Genomic DNA, 20,960 nt, shown 5'->3' with positions numbered 1-20,960 from the left:
TTTATATCCACCAAGTGAACTAACATTTGTACGGTAATATAAATATCAGACTGCCTGCTGCTTTCACATTGATGCTTGTTCTGTTCCAGAGGGCTGAAGAGGTTCCCTTCCTTCATTCCCCACAAGGCTCAGAGGGTCAGAGGGAGGAGGAACAAAGAGCAGAGGAGGCGTGCCATAGAGGGAGTGGTAGACATCACAAAGCTCTGCCTGATGGAGATGAACCAGGCGGACCTGGCTGACACACTGTGGGGCGGTAAGAGACTTATTTTGGAGGGCAGAAAATACTCTGTTCTGTTCAGATTCAAACATTTCTAAATCTTCTATGTTGAAATATGGTTCCCCTTGAGGATTAAATGGTTGGATCCAGATACAGTATGTATGGTTATTGTGGGCTATCAGGCTAAAGAATCTTAAACAATATACTGCCAGCCACTAAATATCATGAAGTTGATCATTTAACAAGACTAATTGAAATGTGTCCCATGATGACACCATCCACTAACTGATGTCTTTTGTTGTTTTCTCATTCAGGATCTGATGCTGTCGAGTGCCAACATAAAATCAAGTCTCATTTGAAGAAGAAGTTCACATGTGTGTTTGAGGGAATCCCTAAAGCAGGGGAGCAAAGACCTCTGAATGAGATCTACACAGAGCTCTACATCACAGAGAGAGGCACTGGGGAGTTCAATAAGGAACATGAGGTCAGACTGATTGAAACAGCTTCCAGAAAAACAGCCAAGGAGGAAACAACAATCAGAGTGAGGACATCTTTAAACCCTTACCTGGACAAGATCAACCAATCGGGACAATAATGACAACTGGAGTAGCCGGCATTGGGAAAACTGTCTTAACACAGAAGTTTACTCTGGACTGGGCTGAAGGCAAAGCCAACCATGACATACACTTCACATTTCTAATCACTTTCAGAGAGCTGAATTTACTGAAAGGGAAAGAGTTTAGCTTGGTGGAACTTCTTCATCACTTCTTTATTGAGAACAAAGAAGCAGGAATCTGCAGATTCAACCGGTACCAAGTTGTCTTCATCTTCGATGGTGTGGATGAGTGTCGACTTCCTCTGGAATTCCAGAACAACTCCATCTGGACTGATGTCACAAAGTCCACCTCAGTGGACGTGCTGCTGACAAACCTCATCAGGGGCCACTTGCTTCCCTCCGCCCACATCTGGATAACCGCACGCCCTGCAGCAGCCAATCAGATCCCTGCTGATTGTGTTGACATGGTGACAGAGGTGAGAGGGTTCACCGACCCACAGAAGGAGGAGTTCTTCAGGAAGAGATTCAGAGAGGAGACGCTGGCCAGCACAATCATCTCCCACGTCAAAAAATCACGAAGCCTCCACATCATGTGCCACATCCCAGTCTTCTGTCTGATCACTGCTACAGTTCTGGAGGACTTCTTCAAAACATCCCAGAGAAAAGAAGAGATGCCCAAGACCGTGACTCAGATGTACAGCCACTTCCTGAGGGTTCAGTCCATACAGGGGGACAGGAAGTATCATGGCAGTGCTGAAACAGATCCACACTGGAGTTCAGAGAGCAGGGAGATCATTGTTTCTCTGGGAAATCTGGCTTTTAACCAGCTGGAGAAAGGCAACCTGATCTTCTACGAGGCAGACCTGGCAGAGTCTGGTATCGATATCAGAGCAGCCTCAGTGTACTCAGGAGTGTTCACCCAGATCTTTAAAGAGGAGTGTGTGCTGTACCAGGACAAGGTGTTCTGCTTTGTCCATCTGAGCATCCAGGAGTTTCTGGCTGCCCTTTATGTATTTTTGTCCTTCATCGACACTGGGGTCAATCTGCTCGCAGGGCAACCAGAACCCCTGTGGTTATGTTTTTTTACAAAGAAAACCAGCCTCTACCAGAGTGGTGTGGACAAGGCCTTACAGAGTGAGAATGGACACCTGGACTTGTTCCTCCGCTTCCTCATGGGCCTCTCTCTGGAGAACAATCAGATTCTCCTAGGTGGTCTACTGGGACAGACAGGAAGTAGATCAATATCCAATGAGGAAACGGTGTCCTACATCAAGGAGAAGATAGGTGGAGATCTCTCTACAGAGAAAAGCATCAATCTGTTCCACTGTCTGAATGAGCTGAACGACCGTTCTCTAGTGGAGGAGATCCAACAGTTCCTGACATCAGGAAGTCTCTCCAGAGAATCTCTCTCTCCTGCTCAGTGGTCAGCTCTGGTCTTCATCTTACTGTCATCAGAAAAGGAGCTGAACATGTTTGACCTGAAGAAATACTCTGCTTCAGAGGAGGGTCTTCTGAGGCTGCTGCCAGTGGTCAAAGCCTCCACAACATCTCTGTAAGTTCACTAATAACATGTATCACATTACACACAACACAATGTACATAATACTAGAATATAGAAGTTCAATTAACAAACAAAAAATCTGTGTACGTTCACTTATAACATGTATTTCAATACACAAAAAAACAATATACATCATTCTTGAATATAATAGTTATGATAACATTAATGCTGTAAAAATTAACATATTCATATTTACATTTTTTTGAAAGATTTAAAGCGTTACAAAATATTTACGCAATTAACGCAGCTTTGTTAACTTCCTGTTGGGGCTGATCTCTTATAATCTACCGTTGAGAGGTACAATCGTGTCAAGAATACACACGTTGTATGAAGGCGAGAGGGCACAGAGATGAACAAGCTTAAGCAAGCAAAGCACGTCGCTCTTACAATTTTTTTATATATAGATTAAGTGAGCCCATTGTTTCCGATGGAACTCGAACGATTTGCGATTTAAGAAAAATGCTTTTTTAGAGTTTCAGAAAAGAGGGAGGCTTGTTATTCCCATGGTTACGGCCAACGTCAATTTAATAATACTTTCTTAGTACCGTCGTTGTGTTACTGTTATGAGCGTTATAATAAAGAATGTTGTATATGAAATCCGCCGCATACCATAGTGATATACTATAGGTGTCCGGGAAGCCTAACCCTTATTCGGAAGAGGTTATTAAATAACTCTCTGTTTCGACGGAGCTTCACCATCCACACACATTGTAGCGTTATATCAAAAGTTTCCAAAAAGCTAAACTTTCTCTCGGACACCACAGTCAACCACTGCCCAGAGAGAGCTCCACATACACCTCGTTGCCGTAGCCTTTTGGTCGCAAAGTCAGACTTCCACCAAAAAGGTAGTTATACAATATAAATATTAGGGCTGTAACGATACACCAACTCACGATTCGGTTTGTATCACGATTTTTGACCGACGGTTCGATACATCCCACGATTTTTTACATTTAAAAAGCATTTTATTCAAACAACAATATAACAATTAACTTAATGTAACATTTAATAACAAATAATTTGGAACACTGAACAGATTTGAACAGAAAGAATACTGTTAAAGTATAGCTAAATTAATAAATAAATAACCAAAGATTGCAGTTGGAGGATGCTTGCAGGTAGGCAAAAACCCTCAACTAGTTTGGTTGGTTTAGTCAAATATCCTATTAGCGCTTCTTATTAGACTATGTAGCTTAAATAATGAGGCCTTATAGAATGCATCATGTTTAATATCCTAACTTTCAATGGATGGGAAAAAACATGAACGTCTAACACGAACGTCGCAATAACGAGGCATAGTGTTACGAGTAGCGTAGGCCTATGTGCGTGCGCGAGAATGGCAGTGTGCGTATGTGTGTGCGTGTGAGTGACGTCAGCGAGTGAGTGGACGAGCGAGGAGAGCGAGCGGTAGCGTGTGCGTCTAGTGAAGAAGCGAACGAGTCCGGTTGAATAAAGTACCCATCCTGTCAATAATCGGTGGCCGCTTCATTCCGACCTATAAGCAGACAAACTGCCGGTCAAATCACACAAAACAATAGAGACAGGGATCACAAAGGCAATTTTTTTCGCGCTTGGCCCACTCTGGATAAATGTTGTTGATATCGGATATGAGGACTTGACGGCTGAGGAGAAATGCAATCCTCCGTAGCCACGGAGAGCTGTCATCACAGAGAGGGCATCTCGTCGCATAATTACGGCATCGATAAGAGGGGGCGGTGTCAGCAGACTATTATTTAGACAAATTATTAGCAAATTTCAATCAGACAATTTGACCGGAGAGTTAGAAAGGGCGTATCGCGCTTCTGCCTTCTCACACCGCGAGACAAGTTCGTGGCTCTGAGTGTCGCGATTTCGGTTTCGATATGCGTATCGTTACAGCCCTAATAAATATATATAGAATATATTATTTAACAATTATTCGCTGAAGGCAAAGTGAATAGTGGGGAATAGCGCCCGAGACCGAAGGTCAAGGGAGGCTTTTCCCCCACTATTCACGGAGCCTGAGGTGAATAATTGTTTTAATATATACTACATGTGAACGCTCCTAAAATAAACAAGATGTGTTTTGAGGGAAAGCATTTTGTTGAATTTCTTGTATTTTTCCCTCTGAAACACTTGAAAAGCGGGACATATTGCGCTGAAAACAATATCCAGAGTTTGAGACCTCAATCATGGGTTATTGCCCAATATCCCGAGATAGCAAACCAATCAAATTGCGCCATTTTAGGAGATTTGAGCGTAGCATACACTAATATACTATATACAGGTCATACTCTGAAAATTAGAATATCGTGCTAAAGTTCATTTATTTCAGTAATTCAACTTAAAAGGTCATACTAATACATTATGTAGACTCATTACATGCAAAGTGAGATATTCCAAGCCTTTATTTGTTATCATTTTGAAGATTATGGCTTACAGTTTATGAAAAACCAAAATTCTAACTCTCAGAAAATTTGAATATTACATGAAATCAATAAAAAAATAATTTTAAATAAAGAAATGTTGGCCCTATGAAAATTTTAATTATGCATATGTACTCAGTACTTGGTTGGGGCCCCTTATGCATGAATTACTGCCTTAATGCGGCGTGGCATGGATGCTATCAGCCTGTGGCACTGCTGAGGTGTTATGGATGTCCAGGATGCTTCAATAGCGGCCTTCAGCTCTTTGACATTGTTCGGTCTCATGTCTTTCATCTTTCTCTTGGCAATGCCCCATAGATTCTCTATGGGGTTTAGGTCAGGCGAGTTTGCTGGCCAGTCAAGGACAGTAATCCCATGGTCATCAAACCAGTTTTTTGTAGTTTTGGCAGTGTGGGCAGGTGCCATGTCCTGCTGGAAAATGAAGTCAGCATCCCCATTAAGATGGTGCGCTGAAGAAAGCATGAAGTGCTCTAAAATGTCCTGGTAGACGGCTGCGTTGACTCTGGTCTTAATAAAGCACAGTGGACCAACACCAGCAGATGACATGGCTCCCCAAACCAACACAGACTGTGGAAACTTCACACTGGACTTCAAGCATCTTGCATTCTGTGCCTCTCCAATCTTTCTCCAGACTCTGGGACCTTGCTTTCCAAATGAGATGCAAAATTTGTTCTCATTGATCTCAAAGAGGACTTTGGACCAATGAGCAACACACCAGTTATTTTTTTCTTCAGCCCAGGTATGACGCTTCTGACGTTGTTTTTTGTTCAGGAGCGGTTTGACAAGAGGAATACGACATTTAAAGCCCCTTTCACAGATTTGTCTGTGTGTGGTGGCTCTTGATGCACTCACCCCAGCAGTCCAATCCTTGTGCAGCTCTCCAACACTTTTGGCAGGCCTTTTGCGCACAATCCCTTCCAGGCTGCGGTCATCCCTGCTGCTTGTGCACCTTTTTCTTCCTAAGTTTGCCCTTCCAATTAACTTTCTATTAATGTGCTTTGATACAGCACTTTGCGAACATCCAATTTCTTTGGCAATTACCTTCTGAGGCTTTCCCTCCTTGTGGAGGGTGTCAATGATGGTTTTCTGCACAACTGTCAGGTCAGCAGTCTTCCCCATGATAGTGAATCCTACTGAAGCAGGCTGAGAGACCATTTAAAGGCTCAGGAACTCTTTTCAGGTGTTTTGGATTAATTAGCTCATTAGAATGTGACACTTTGAGCCTACAATATGGGACCTTTTCACAATATTCTAATTTTCTGAGATTTTGAATTTGGGGTTTTCAAAAATTGAATGCAATAATCTTCAAAATTATAACAAATAAAGGCTTGGAATATCACTTTGCATGTAATGAGTCTAAATAATGTATTAGTTTGGCCTTTTAAGTTGAATTACTGAAATAAATGAACTTTTGCACGATATTCTAATTTTCTGAGTATGACCTGTATATAGATAATATACAATTAATCTAGGTAATTTAATGACGCATAATAATGTATTAAAATACACAACACAATATACATTATTCTAGAAAAGGTATGATAATATACAAAACATCTCTGTAGTTCTGCTACAAACTTTGACAATACACAAACTACAATATACATAATACTAAAATAAAAGTAACATGAATATACAAAACCATTTTAAAACACTACAAAACAGCTCCTTTTCAATATTCAACATTTTACATCAAATATTGAATTAATATTTAAGGATCTAATGTATTGAATAGTATATATTAGTTAAAGGTGCCATGACATGCTATTTTATGGATGCTTTAATATAGGTATTAGTGGGCCACTAACACAGTATTCAAAGACGTTCCCGAAATTCAGCCGTGGTGCAGAGTTACAGCCACTCCGAGCCAGTCGCACATTGAGCTTCCCCCAAATGCGCTGTTTTGGTGTCTGTAGCTATAATGCAAATGAGGAGGAGCGAGGCGGGTCAAGGAGGAGGGTGGGGGTGTGGCCCTGAGCAGCTTGCAGCCACGGTACCATGCGCTCTGTTTACAGTGGATGTATCGCAATGGCGAGGCGCACACAGCCATTGTGGTAGAAATTAGTGAGTATATTTTATGGTAAACCATGATTATTAATAGGTTTTATGTTTTTAATTGTGGAAAGCATTGTGCTTGCAGAACCTGAGTTCATAACAGATGGTAAGCAGAAATGTCCTGGGAACTGCAGGGTCAAGTCATGTTGACCTCACCCTGTCAGCCTTGGGTCATTTTGGCTAACGAGGTCAATCCATGTTGACCTCAGACCAGGGCGCGGTTGATAACATGCTGAGACGAAGATTGACTAGGTGGGAACCCCATTGGAACAAAGGGAACCTCCATTGTGACAAAGAAATTCTTGTATGTGTGTATGTGCATAAAGAGGAGCTGGAGTCTATGTTCGCCAGTGACTCTGCAAACCCACTCAGGCTGTTGTCGTTGTTGTTTTTCTTCACGATAAAGTCTTTTTCAATTCTTGTTCCGGACCCCTCGATTTCTTTTACTCTCTCTCTCTGAAATTAGTCTAAGTGTTTTAAATCTCGATTAATCTTCTATAAATTGGCGTCGCGACCAGGACTGGAAAGAGACAGCCCAACTGCCGGGCTGCAAGGCGGGGCGCGGACGAATCACACAACCAAGCGCACAAAACTATTCCCGGTAAGTTGGCTTACCACTAATTTAATGGTTGGTTGATCTGTTTTTGCCCCGTCTGAACGCTTGGTGAACGGGTAAAAGTGTCTCTTCAGTCAAACAAACCTAAAGAGAGAGAGAGAGAGACGGGAGCTCCGGAAGAGATTGACGTGCGCGCGCACATTGGCCATTCGCGCTCTGTGGTTCTAAATGACCAAGACGCTGTGTGGCTCTATATTTTTGATACAAATTGTTGTTATTTTGAGTTTTGAGGTTTTGGTCAAATAGACCTATAAAGTCCTGTGTCTGTATTCTAGAGGATCGAATTAGTGGAAAAGTTCCAATAGGACAGTAACAGGTCCACAGGTCGATTGAAGTACCTGTTGGATGACAAAGTGTATCCCAGAAAGTTGGGTTGGAATTCATTGCCGTCGATGAATTCATTTTTATTTTAGAGAGGTTTGCTTGGGATGTCGACATTCGATGTTGGCATTTTCTGAGAAAGCAGACTCTCGCGTTTTATTTTAGAGAGGTTTGCTTGGGATGTCGACTGGTGAATTTCTAGATCCGATGTTGGCATTTTCTGAGAAAGCAGACTCTCGTACTTTTGAATAGATAAGGTTCTTGGTTGGGGTACCGTTTGAGTTGGTATTCTGAGAAGTCTCTTGTTTGTTCGTGATCTGGTCGAGTGTTTATGTATTCAGCCATTGTTTTGGAGGAATAGGCTTGTTGTTTGGAGTACCATCCGACCGTTCATATTTTAATCAAAAGGCCAGTTTCTACGCTCGGTCAACTTTTTATTTGTAATTTATTACAAACAATTCGGACATTTTTAATAAAGATAAAGAAAATTGTATGAACCGGCTTATTGTCTGTATTTAAGTCGTGTTAGGATTAACTCACCTCGGAGGTTTTTACGACCCGGTTCATTTTTTATTGTTGTTGTTGATTCTGTCATAAATAAATTAGGCGGACAGAGAATAGTTAATTTGTTTGAAGTAGTTGATAATCATAAATAAACTAGACGGATAGAGAATAGTCAATTTGTTGAAGTATTGAATAAATGTGTAAATCTTCTTTGACATCGCGCTGACTAACTGCACGTGCACGAGCAAACACACAGGGGACGAGCAGGAGCCTGCAAAGCAGGGAGGGAGACGAGCGCAGGGGGAGTTCACGTTTGTAGCTTAGAGATAGTAAAGTATTCAAACTAACTAGTAGAATAAACTCAAATAAATTGTATTAATAAATAGTGTATTTCGGAAAAGAATAAATAAAGTAATAATTAAAAATGCCACCAACAGCGGTAGAAGTTTTGAGTAGAGACAATCCACTCCTCAGAAATGAGATCAAACGAATTTCTGAGAAGTGGGAGAAGCGGACAGTTAAATCAGGCACAATTTGGCCCGCGGGAGGGACTTTTGATCAGACAATGTGTAGGGACATGGAGGTAGTAATAAGGAACTACAAACCAAACAGAAGTGGTAAAAAGGCTTTGGAGAAGAGAGACAGGGAAAAGTTAGTGTTAGCTTTGTTCGAAGAGGAGGGAGAGAGGTGGCGCGCGTTACAACGAGTGGCCAGGAAAATAATCACAAAGCAAGAAGAGGCTCAACCTTTGCCTCTGAAGCTTGAGCCACCGCCATACAAACCAACTAAAATGTATCCACTGTTAACTGGCAACGTAGAAATTAAAGGGGAAGTCACACTAGAGGAAGGAGATAATAAATGTAACACACAGGGGAGGAGGGGCGCACCCATACACATGGACTGTTACGAGGGGATTAGGAAACAAAGGGAAGAGTGTAGCAATGCTGAAATTAATTCGTGTGATGAGGAAGGTGAGGACGAGGATGGGGCAAGTGGTATTGACGAAAGTAATGAAGATGTGAAAGATGGCTATGCGCAGGTTTGCGAGGGGCCTTCCCCGGGAAAGAAAAAGAGAGGAAAGAGGACAGTAAATTGGACAAAGACTCAGAGGAAGCTAAGAGAGAGTAATGACCCAAGGGGGGAGGGGTGTAGTTGGAGCCCAGGGGCAGAGGAGCCTGGCTGCAGTACATCATTACCAAGCCTCACACCACTCGAGTTAGATGAGAAACTAAGGAAATCACAAAGAGGAAAAAAGGCACCCAACACCGTCCCAGGAATTTTTCCTATTTTAGTCAAAGGACAACAGGTCTACTATCAACCGTAGGGCTCACAGGACTTGGAGGGAGTCATTTCTAAACTCCCTAACATACATAACGGGGCGTCTAAATGGATTAGAACATTTGAGGAACTCACAGTGGGAAAGCTAATGGCAGTGGGGGACCTGAAAGCTCTGTTGGCAAGAGTATTGGGGTTAACTAAAATGGAGTCTGTACTGAGGAATGGAGGGTTGGATATAATGGACGTAATGCTCGATGGATTTTCACTTGATCGCTACAGAGTGGCGATGTGGGCCACACTCAGAAGGGAGTTCCCTACCCATATCGATCATAAAAACATGAGAGGCCTCCCCATCAATGACACAGAGAATCCTGCATCCTACCTCCAGGCACAAGTGGACAGATGGCGCTTGGAGACGAATGAGGATCCTGAGATCCATCCTGTGTTTTCGGTCATGTTCAGAAACTCTGTGATGGAGATTCTACCTAGCTCAATCAAAGTCAAGCTAGATGATGTGGTTGGACTGGTTACAAATAAATCTCACAGAGACTTTTGCGATCATGTGGTTCATGCAGTGGACAAATATCGGCAAAATGAACATAAAATACAGGAACAAAGTAAAGAGGTGCAGAGGAAGCTATCCCAGCTTCAGTTGGAAGAACTCACAAAAAGAGAAAAGGAGAAGAAAAAACAAGCAGTTGTTTCCGAGTCTGTTGATACAATACTGCAAGCCGTCCAGCAGGGCGCACCACAAACCCAACCTCCTCAACAGGCATTCTCCCCCCCAGTACAACAGCCTCAGAGCCAATGGTCACCCACTCCACCTGCCATAAATATACACACACATAACAATGGGAACCCAATGGGTGGGAACAAACAGAATCACAACAAGGGGTCCCAGGGACAGTATAGAAATAATCAGCAACAGGGGTCCCAAGGACAGAATAGAAATAATCAACAGCAAGGATTCCAAGGATATCGCAAAGGTCCTTTAATATGTTATGGGTGCAACCAGGAGGGACATACTAAGAAAAATTGTTTGACTAACCCTTTTCCATCCCAGCAAGGACAGGGTAACGGTTATCAGGGGAGGCAAGTTCAAGGGAGCTACAACCGGGGACAGCAGGGCCCCTTCATGGGTCAGGGATACTAGGGGTGCCCAGAGAATCCACAGGGGGAGGGTCAGCTTGTAGCAATCACAAAACAAGCTGATGAGGAACCAATACTGCAGGTTCTGATAAATGATAGAGGCACGCCAATGATGGCTGATACTGGAGCCACTTACACTTGCGTAGGTTCAAAATATGCCTCTCACCTCCCCATGGCAGGAAAATTCGCTAAAACTGTAGGATTCTCGGGACACACGCAGTTAATACCTATGACAGCTCCAGTAATGCTAAAACTGTACGGACGTACAGCCAAGCTACCCATCTTGGTATCAGACACTACACCGGTTAATTTGATTGGAAGGGATGCATTGTGTAAATTAGGATTGCAGATATTATGTACACCACAGGGCATAATGATTGAAGCCGCAGGAACAGCATCTCAAATGATTCTATCAAAGCCAGACACAGCAAATGTGTATTGGATAGGTTGAATTCAGGACCAGGTAAAAGAGGCAGTGGGGAAATGGGGTAGCTACATCAAGGCTCAGATCCCAAATGCAAGGGAGTCAAGGATAGGATATCATTGTACTCTAATGTATGACTCAACACAGGACCCAGATTTGGAAAACGAATGGCAGGAGAAAGCGGCAGGAAAAGCAGCTGAGATAGAGTCTCAGTACATAGTAATTGGGCCACAAGGAGCAGCCATGATGATACAAGATGCAGATCAATCATCAGCGATAAAGGATTGGTTTAAAGACACTAACAAAGCTGCCCATGTAACATTGTTGATAAACAGGGGATTTGAAGCAAAAGATCTGGGGGAAATGATGTTTAATGAAAAACAACAAACTTGGGAAAACACAGAGAATCCGTTGGTTCTCATGTCATGTTGCGGGAAGTTTTTGAAGATTCTGTGTTATGCGCATATGACAGGAATCTTACAGGCAGTGGAGGTGGTTCAGAAAAAACAACGGCAGATGACAATAGAGGAACCAAGGGATAGGCAGAATGAGATGAGAAAAGAAATGTTGGCAGCCATACCTGGACAGGTGTGGTCGAGGTTCGATACAGATGTGGGTTTAGTACATTCAGCTAACCCAGTGGTAGTCCGGACTAGACAGAATGTTAAGCTACCATGGCGAAGGCAGTATTACATGAAACCAGCGGCAGAGATAGGAATAGCCTCTACCATAGAAGGTCTTATAACAGCGGGAGTACTAGTAGAGACCAAAAGCAACTGTAACACTCCTCTGCTTCCAGTGTTAAAAGCTGACAAAGAAAAGTGGCGGCTGGTACATGATCTACGAGCTGTAAATGATGTTGTTGAAGATATGCATGCAGAAGTTCCAAATCCACACACGCTGCTGACCAACATTCCTCCAGATGCTAAATACTTTACAGTAATTGACTTATGTGGAGCATTTTTCAGTGTGCCGCTTGCGGAGGAAAGCAGATATCTATTTGCATTCACGTACAAAGGTAAACAATACACATACACGAGGATGCCACAAGGATTCAAACATTCCCCACATTTGTTTAATCAAGTGCTGAAAAATGATTTGGAGGAATTAGAATTGCATGGAATTCTGATACAGTATGTGGATGATCTTCTGATATGTTCCCCCACAATGGAACAATGTCACGAAGACTCCATGTCTGTATTAAGAAAATTGGAAAAAGGCGGACACAAGGTGTCAGAGAAAAAATTACAATATTGTCAGACAGAGGTTGAATATCTAGGCAGGTTGGTAGCACATCAAACTAGAACCATAGCTCCTAGTCAGCTGGAAGGGATTGGTAAAGCTCCCAAACCGGAAACAGTCAGACACATGATGACCTTTTTGGGGATGACAGGGTTTAGTTCAGATTGGATAGAGAACTATGCTTTAAAAACTGCGTCATTACGAGACATCATGAAGGAGGCAGGAACAACTAACCTACAAGCTCGGTTAACATGGAATATTGATGCATCAGCGGCATTCGAAAGCATAAAACGTGAAATGCAAGGGGCAAGCACATTGGCAATTCCAGATTACACCAAGCCGTTCCTGTTGTATGTAGCTAATAGGAGTCAGGGCTATGCATCAGCAGTGTTAATGCAGGACTTGTGTGTTGGTAGGCGGAGTCAACCAATAGCATACTACAGCACAAAGTTGGATGCGGTAGCACAGGGCTACCCACCATGTTACCAAGGTTTGGCTGCAGTACAATATGCCTATGACAAGGCCTCATCCATCACAATGGGGTATCCGGTGACGATTCGGACACATCACAAAATCACAGAGTTGATTGAGAAAGGAAAGTTTGTGTTAACGGACGCTAGGTTATTGGATTATTTGGCATTACTAACATTTCCAGATGTAACTATAGAAAGATGTTTCACGGTGAATCCAGCAGACAGAGTTCCACATGATTTTGAAGGCACACCACATGACTGTGTGGCTGATTCTCTCACTTTTACTAAACTGAGGCCCGATCTATTGTCTGAGCCCATGGTTGGGGCAGAAGAGGATTTCTTTGTGGATGGATCATGTTTCAGAGATCATTTGGGTAACCATGCAGGTTTTGCAGTGGTTAGACAGAATCCGGACCACACATTCGCTGTTGTTCATAGTTCGCAGTGCGCACAGCCATGCTCAGCACAGCTGGCTGAGTTGAAGGCTCTTACAGCGGCTTGTCAAGAGGGAGCGGGCAGATCGGTGAACATCTACACAGACTCTGCATATGCGCACGGCGTGTGTCATTTGTTCGGGGCAGTGTGGAAAATGAGGGGGTTTAAGAAAACTGATGGATCTCCCATATTGCATTGTAATCAAATTGTGGAATTGATGTCGGCGTTGATGCTGCCAAAACAAGTGGCGATAATCAAATGTCGAGCGCATAGAAAGGGCATTGATAATATCACGAAAGGAAATACCGCCGCAGACGAGGCTGCAAAAGTAGCTTCGGACAGCTGCAGGGCAATCCAATCAGTATTATCCATGCCTGAGGCCGCGCCTACTGAGGACGACATTGTCCGCATGCAGGAGAAAGCTGGTGTCTATGAGCAGAACATGTGGCTGAAAAGGGGTGCTCTACGCTCCCCCGCAGGGTTATGGAGAACTCATGACGGGATGATGTTGGCGCCTACGGCATTGTTGGGGTTACTCATCACTAATGCGCATGGCTTTGACCATTGCGCAAGGGGGGAGGTTTTGAGGAGAATTAGAAAACAAGGTTTTTCTTCACCATATCTGCAAACAATGATTGATTACCAGCTAAATGAGTGTGGAGTATGTGCAAAAAACAATGTAAGGAAAACAATCACTACTCCATTGGGGCACATTCCTACACCTGAAGGACCATTTAGACATTTGGTCATGGACTATGTCGACATGATTAAAAGTATAGGTGGTAAAAGGTATATGTTAGTTATCATAGACAGGTTTAGCAGATGGGTAGAAGCAGTCCCATCAAAAGACCAAAGTGCAGCTACAGTGATCAAATTTCTAACCAGAGAAGTCATGCCAAGGTTTGGAATTCCGTCAGAAATAAGTTCAGACAATGGGGCTGCTTTTATTCAGAAAACACTAAAACAAGTAATCCAGCATCTGCATGTCAAACAAAGATTAGGCTGCGTCTACCATCCTCAATCACAAGGTATGGTGGAAAGAGTGAATGGGACGCTCAAAACAAAAATTAACAAAATTTGTGCAAGTACTAACTTGAATTGGATTGATGCACTACCGCTGGCACTAATGAGTTATCGCATGCAAGCTAACAGAACGACGCATCTAACCCCGCATGAAATGCTTACAGGACGACCCATGCCGTCCCCTAACATTCGGGGGCCCCATAAAGGACCTCCGTTAGAACAATTGGAAACTGAATTAAGACGCTATATGGGACAACTAACTGGCATACACAGGCTTGTTTTGCAACAGGAGAAAAGCAGAGTTCCAGAGTTGGAGGAGGAACCACCAAGGGGGGTGGAGCCTGGTGACCACGTGTATCTCAGAGTCTTCAGGAGGAAATGGAACGAGCCTAGACGAGAAGGACCATACAAAGTCACCAGCGCAACACCAACAGCCATCCAAGTGGAAGGAAGTGCCACGTGGTATCATCTCAACCACTGCACAAAAGCTGCTCAACCCAAAAGCAGAGACGACCGTGAGGAGGAGGAGCCAGACGCAGACACACGTGGGGCTGACCAGCTGCCCCAGGACCAGATCCAGTCGAGCCAAGAGATACAGCACCATGATGATGCTGAAAACGGGGAGCCTGTTTCTGATCCTTTACGGGTTGTGCCAGATTCCGCTGGCACAAGCACAGACCCCGAGGAAGGATGAAACCACGGGGACAACACAAACCTGGAAGGGCCAGGAATTAGGGGGTGGTAGGCCTACTGAAGAAAGCCAGAGAGGAACACAGGATAACCCGGCCCAAAATCATTCAGGACTGGTTGACAACAAAGGGAAAATTGTCCTGTATGCTCAGATACCACCGCAAGATCAAGTCAATGACTTTGTGTTTACTGTTATGTCGGATGACGAACACCTATGTTCATTAACCCTCCGCCAGAATTATGAACATGCACATAGGAAAGATAGGTGTAAAGTACATATCCAATTTGATTCATTGAAATGGTGTCTAATGGTAACGTCAGGAAGAACATGGGACTACAACGGAAATTATCAATTGAACGTGAGAGAATTCATATTTTTTAAATCAATGTCAAACAGAACGTTTAATTTTACATTAGAAGCAGAAGATCCTTGTGTAACCAAACATCAACCGGGTAAGGTAGTTGAGATTGATCAAAGCAATCCACTAAAATCTCCAGATACTGATAAAATAAATATAACCACTGCCACCGATAAAGTAGATCAACCTCCGGTTAGAGATAATGGGATAAATTCGTTGGTAACCACTAAGAGTTTAAATTCAACTCTAGATGCAAGTAAGAGTAATGAAACTTCCATTAGAGAGGATACAACAATATTAGCAATCACTAATGTAACTTCTACTGGAGAGGCAACCACTAACGTAACTCCAATTAGAGAAATAACAACAGTCATGAGTGATCTAATAATAAAACTAACAACGAATGGTACAGCAGTAACTGCTCAGGGTGAAATAATACAGACAACAGTACTATCAAAAGTAGAGGTGACCACAATGGTAATGTCTAAAGAGGATAATGTAGAAACACTGGCAACTGCAATATCAATGGCAAATTCAGAAACTATGGCGACAAGGATCTTAACATCGACGTCAATATCTCTTGAAGAGATTCTTGTAGAACAGACAACTATTCAGGAGGGTAAAAAAAACTAGAAGCATTGGTCGCCGCTCGACAGCGACCCTGAAGCCATATAAACCTGATCCCAGTGGCCGCATCAGGGTCAGAACCTCTGACCAACTGTTTAGACAGGCCAAAGCAAATAGGTGGTATAAATGGGTAGAATTTACTGGAAAACAAATAGAGGCAGACAGCTGTTATTTGTGTAGCAAAAATCGTCAGGATGCAATGTATGTCGTAAATACTAAATATGATTTTGAATTTTGCTTAAAAGAACGGACACAGCAGGAGTATGATATAGAGGTCAACTTAAATAGAACACGAACAGAAGGTATTCCATATCAGAAAAAGTATGTTATATGTTCAATGAAATGTTTTCTGCTGTTAGGATCGAGTCAACATGACAAATATCTTGAAGATAAATATGATGGAATGCCATGGAATGTAATCATGAAAAGATGCCGAGAATTTGACATAACCCTATCTCAAGAAATAGGCGAAGTAACACGACCAAAACAAACCAATTTTCAAATTGAAGAAGGATTAGAATGTTTTCAAAATGACGAAGGAAACAAAAATGCCAGCGATGTAGGTAGTATACCAGAGGAACAATGTAGCATAATTTGGAATGTCACATTATTCGATATAAACGGGAAGCGATTGGTATATCAACCACCTGCGATTAAAAATGTTCAGCTTTTACCAGGCTCTCAACAGAAGTCTAGAGAGAACTACATGTCAATATTGTGGAGTGATGGAGCATTCGTGAGCCAGGACAGAGTGGTGGCAGATCAGTTTTGGCTTTGCGGTAATAACATTCTTCGTCCCATACTTGCTAAAATGTGGAGAGGACGATGCGCAAAAGTCCAAGTGGTTACGGAGATTGCAATACTACCATCAATAAAAGATGTTGTCGATAACTTACAAACAAATAACCTAAACAGGCAGAAGAGAGCATACGAGGTAGACGAGAACATACAAATTGATAAAATAGGACAACCCAGGGGAATACCCGATAAATTTAAGGCACGAAGTGAAGTAGCAGCAGGATTTGAGGCACTACTGCCAGCAATTGGAATTGCTAAAAATGCGGAATGGATCAATTATATCTTTTACAACCAACAGAGGTTCATTAACTACACAGATGATGCATTATCTGCATTGGGCGAACAGCTGACAGCCACAAGCGCTGTGGCTTGGCAGAACAGACAGGCTTTAGATTGGCTTTTAGCAGAAAGGGGGGGAGTTTGTGATCTTATTGGTGAAATGTGTTGTACCTTCATTCCAAATAATACTGCCCCAGATGGATCATTTACACTTGCGATGAACAATTTAAAACGTTTAAGAAAAGAATTAAAGGAAAACGCAGGCCATGGTCAGGGAATGTTTGGATGGCTTGAAACAAAGTTTGGCATGTGGGGACTGATGTTCGCAAAGATAGGAGTAGTGCTCCTAATAGTACTAACAGTGATGGGTCTGATCTTTTGCTGCTGCATTCCCATAGTCAGATCTGTGATAGCTTCCAGGCTTTCTAAAGAGATGGCCCTCATGGTGACTGGCATAGAGGAGTCGGGGGAGTGGGAGAGGATGCTCTATGGAGAAATAGATAGGAGTGACACTAGAAAGAAAACCGGAATGTGAGAATCGGACATCAGAAGGAGGCCCTATTCTCTTAACTGATGACCTCTCAGTGAGAGCCACAACCATTTCAGACAGTGTGAACAGATGGACATTTGGACTAATGGGTTCCAGGGCATGATGGCTGCAAACAGAAGCAACTGCAGTGCCCAAACCCTCACATTATATGATATACCAGTACATGATGATAAATCAGAGCTATCCAAATCCATGCAAGCTTCTTGACAAGTTTAGTTTTTAATTTCTATTATGTCATTTTTTGAGTTTCATATTTTTATGTCATATATTTTGAAATGCTGATTTTCAATGCATGCTGAAAATACTGTGTTATGTGTGAATTCTAGTTAGACATGTTAGACATTTGATAAGATCTTTTTTGCCTTAAACCAGGTTGAGATTCCTGAACATGTTGAAAGGTTTTTTAATGATGATCAAATGTAGTGCAAAATATGACCCAAACGATTGTTATGTTTTTGTTGTGATCTTAGTAATCACAAAGGGGGGATGTGTGGTAGAAATTAGTGAGTATATTTTATGGTAAACCATGATTATTAATAGGTTTTATGTTTTTAATTGTGGAAAGCATTGTGCTTGCAGAACCTGAGTTCATAACAGATGGTAAGCAGAAATGTCCTGGGAACTGCAGGGTCAAGTCATGTTGACCTCACCCTGTCAGCCTTGGGTCATTTTGGCTAACGAGGTCAATCCATGTTGACCTCAGACCAGGGCGCGGTTGATAACATGCTGAGACGAAGATTGACTAGGTGGGAACCCCATTGGAACAAAGGGAACCTCCATTGTGACAAAGAAATTCTTGTATGTGTGTATGTGCATAAAGAGGAGCTGGAGTCTATGTTCGCCAGTGACTCTGCAAACCCACTCAGGCTGTTGTCGTTGTTGTTTTTCTTCACGATAAAGTCTTTTTCAATTCTTGTTCCGGACCCCTCGATTTCTTTTACTCTCTCTCTCTGAAATTAGTCTAAGTGTTTTAAATCTCGATTAATCTTCTATACCATTAGCCGTGTTCTGTAAATATTCTAGAACACACGGGAGTCCTGGAGCTCTATATTTAAATAATATCATATAGCCTACATAGATATCTATATCATATAATATATATTATCACGGCCAAAAGCTGTGTGAGCCGATATTATGAATCTCAAACGACCGCGTTGGGTTCTCCGACGTTCCTGGTTCTTCCACGTCCACATCACTGTGAAGTAGACTGAACCGCGACAAGGAGGAGAAATGGATCGTTGCCGGGCAGCGCTTAGGCACCTCCGCCTTTGGCGGTGGTCCCTCAGCGGAGCTGAAGCGGGAGACATTCGCCGCCAACAATCCCTTTCTCCTCCATGTCGTGGTTCATGTTCTTGAGGGAGTCAAAGCCAAAGTTCCTTTCCCCCAATTAATTCACATCCATGGCTGAGATAATCCCCACTACGAGTCTCGTTGTAGAAATACCAGAGACGAGAGTCTGACGTGTTATGCGCCATAACACCAAAAGCAGAACGGTTATCCAAATAACAAGGAAGTGTACAACACTTGCGTTACAGTCCTGGAGCTCTATATATAAATAATATCATATAATGTATCGATATCTATATCATATAATACATATTATCACGGCCAAAAGCTGTGTGCGCCTCCAGACAATATTATGAATCACAAACGACTTCGTCGGGTTCTGCGACGTCTTTGGTTCTTCCACTTTCACATCAATCTGAAGTAGACTGAGCCGCGCGCTGCCTGCTGCCCGCTGCCGGGCGGTGGTGCTTCGCGGCGGTGGAGCCTCACGGCAACTGGCGGCATGTCGCAGTTCATGTACTTCAGGGAGTCAAAGCCTTCTCAACCATGGCTGAGATAACCCCCACTACAGTTTCGTTGTGGAAATACAAGAGACGTCAAAGAACCGACAAGAAACACTTGCATTACAGTGTGTATTCACACACACATGTGGCGCTCGCACGGTCGTGTCTCATTGGCGGGCCAAGTCTCTGGGCGGGCCAGGCAGAGTAAGGGGAAGAGCTTACTGCAGTGTGACGACATAGGAAACCACATTCCAAATCAGCGCGCTTGAGCCTCCATTTTTTTCAAAGGCGAGCAGAACACCTAGTGCTCGTTTTACACCGAACGCAAGTTTTAGCCACTGGGGGACCATAGACAAGCTAGGGAAACTCATATTTATGTTAGACAACCTCATAAAGTGAGATTTTCATGCCATGGCACCTTTAAATTAATAAAACATCTGATAAAATATTTAAACACTATTCCTTCATTATGTTTAAAGTAAAGAGGTACGTTATTTTATACACAGTTCCTAACATGTTCTGTATATTTTGTTTAAAGGCTGAATGGCTGTCATCTGTCAGAGAGATGCTGTGAAGCTCTGGCCTCAGTTCTCAGCTCCAACTCCTCTAGTCTGAGAGAGCTGGACCTGAGTACCAATGATCTGCATGATTCAGGAGTAAAGCTGATCTCTGATGGACTGGGGAGTCCACACTGTATACTGGAAACTCTCAGGTCAGTTTTACTCAATGTGCAAACAGTTACCACAAGTTCCACATCCTAGGACAGTTATGTAACTCAGCTTATAACTCAGGACCTGTGATGACCACATCCATGACTTTCGTACACTTTGTTCAACCATTTTTTAAATTATAAATCTTGTTGCCGTAGCCTTTTGGTCGCCAAGTCAGACCTTCTCCAAAAAGGGAGTTATATTATATAAATATGTATAGAATATATTATTTAACAATTATCCGCAGAAGGCGAAGTGAATAGTGGGGTATAGCCCGTGAGACCGAAGGTCAAGGGAGGCTTTTCCCCCAATATTCACGGAGCCTGAGGTGAATAATTTTTTTTTTTTTTTTTTTTTTTTTTTTTTAAACATATGTTTATTAAGAATTTTGTTCATTTTACAGACAAACAATACAAGACAACACAACAAGGCACATATAATGCAATTTGTTCTCACATATAGCACATATAATAGATGTTCTTGTCACAGTAGACAGTGTGTTACAGTCATTGAAATTACATCTGCTAACTTACATTGTTTACAGGGGAGAACAAATGAAAACAAAACAAAACAAAAAATACTCAATCCGTCTTATCATCCAACCAACCATCAACATCCATGTTGTTATTTTCAAGGAAGTTGTAGAAAATGTTCCATACTTCCCAAAACTTGTCAAGTCTATTTTTTGTTGTGTAACTTATCTTTTCCAAAGCTAAGTAAGAAGTCATTCCCTTCAACCATTGTGATGTGGCACAGGGTGTATCTGATTTCCATGAGAGAGCAATACATCGTTTGGCTTCCAGAAAACAAATATTCAGAAGAGACCTAATTTTTTTAGAGGTAGTGAAGTCTTCTGGATAGATATTCAATAGGCACA

The 20,960-nt window shown here is 42.5% G+C and overlaps 1 protein-coding gene across 1 annotated transcript; it reads left to right on the top strand.

Annotated features, from left to right (window-relative positions):
* The first annotated feature begins 696 nt into the window (after positions 1-696).
* On the top strand, positions 697-20,134 carry LOC115559755 (NLR family CARD domain-containing protein 3-like). The gene is made up of 3 exons (XM_030378807.1): positions 697-701; positions 1,663-2,325; positions 19,912-20,134. The coding sequence occupies exons 1-3, from the start codon at positions 697-699 to the stop codon at positions 20,132-20,134; spliced, it is 891 nt and encodes a 296-aa protein (XP_030234667.1).
* Positions 20,135-20,960: the final 826 nt, after the last annotated feature.

This window comes from Gadus morhua, chromosome 15 (assembly GCF_902167405.1).
Source record: "Gadus morhua chromosome 15, gadMor3.0, whole genome shotgun sequence".
Classification (NCBI taxonomy): domain Eukaryota; kingdom Metazoa; phylum Chordata; class Actinopteri; order Gadiformes; family Gadidae; genus Gadus; species Gadus morhua.
This window is presented reverse-complemented; position numbering and strand designations above follow the sequence as displayed.

Bases quoted from the DNA above. Each gene is read 5' to 3' on its own strand.
- LOC115559755 (XM_030378807.1), top strand. The intron at 2,326-19,911 runs GTAAGTTCACTA...TTTTGTTTAAAG, and splicing joins AAAGCCTCCACAACATCTCT to GCTGAATGGCTGTCATCTGT.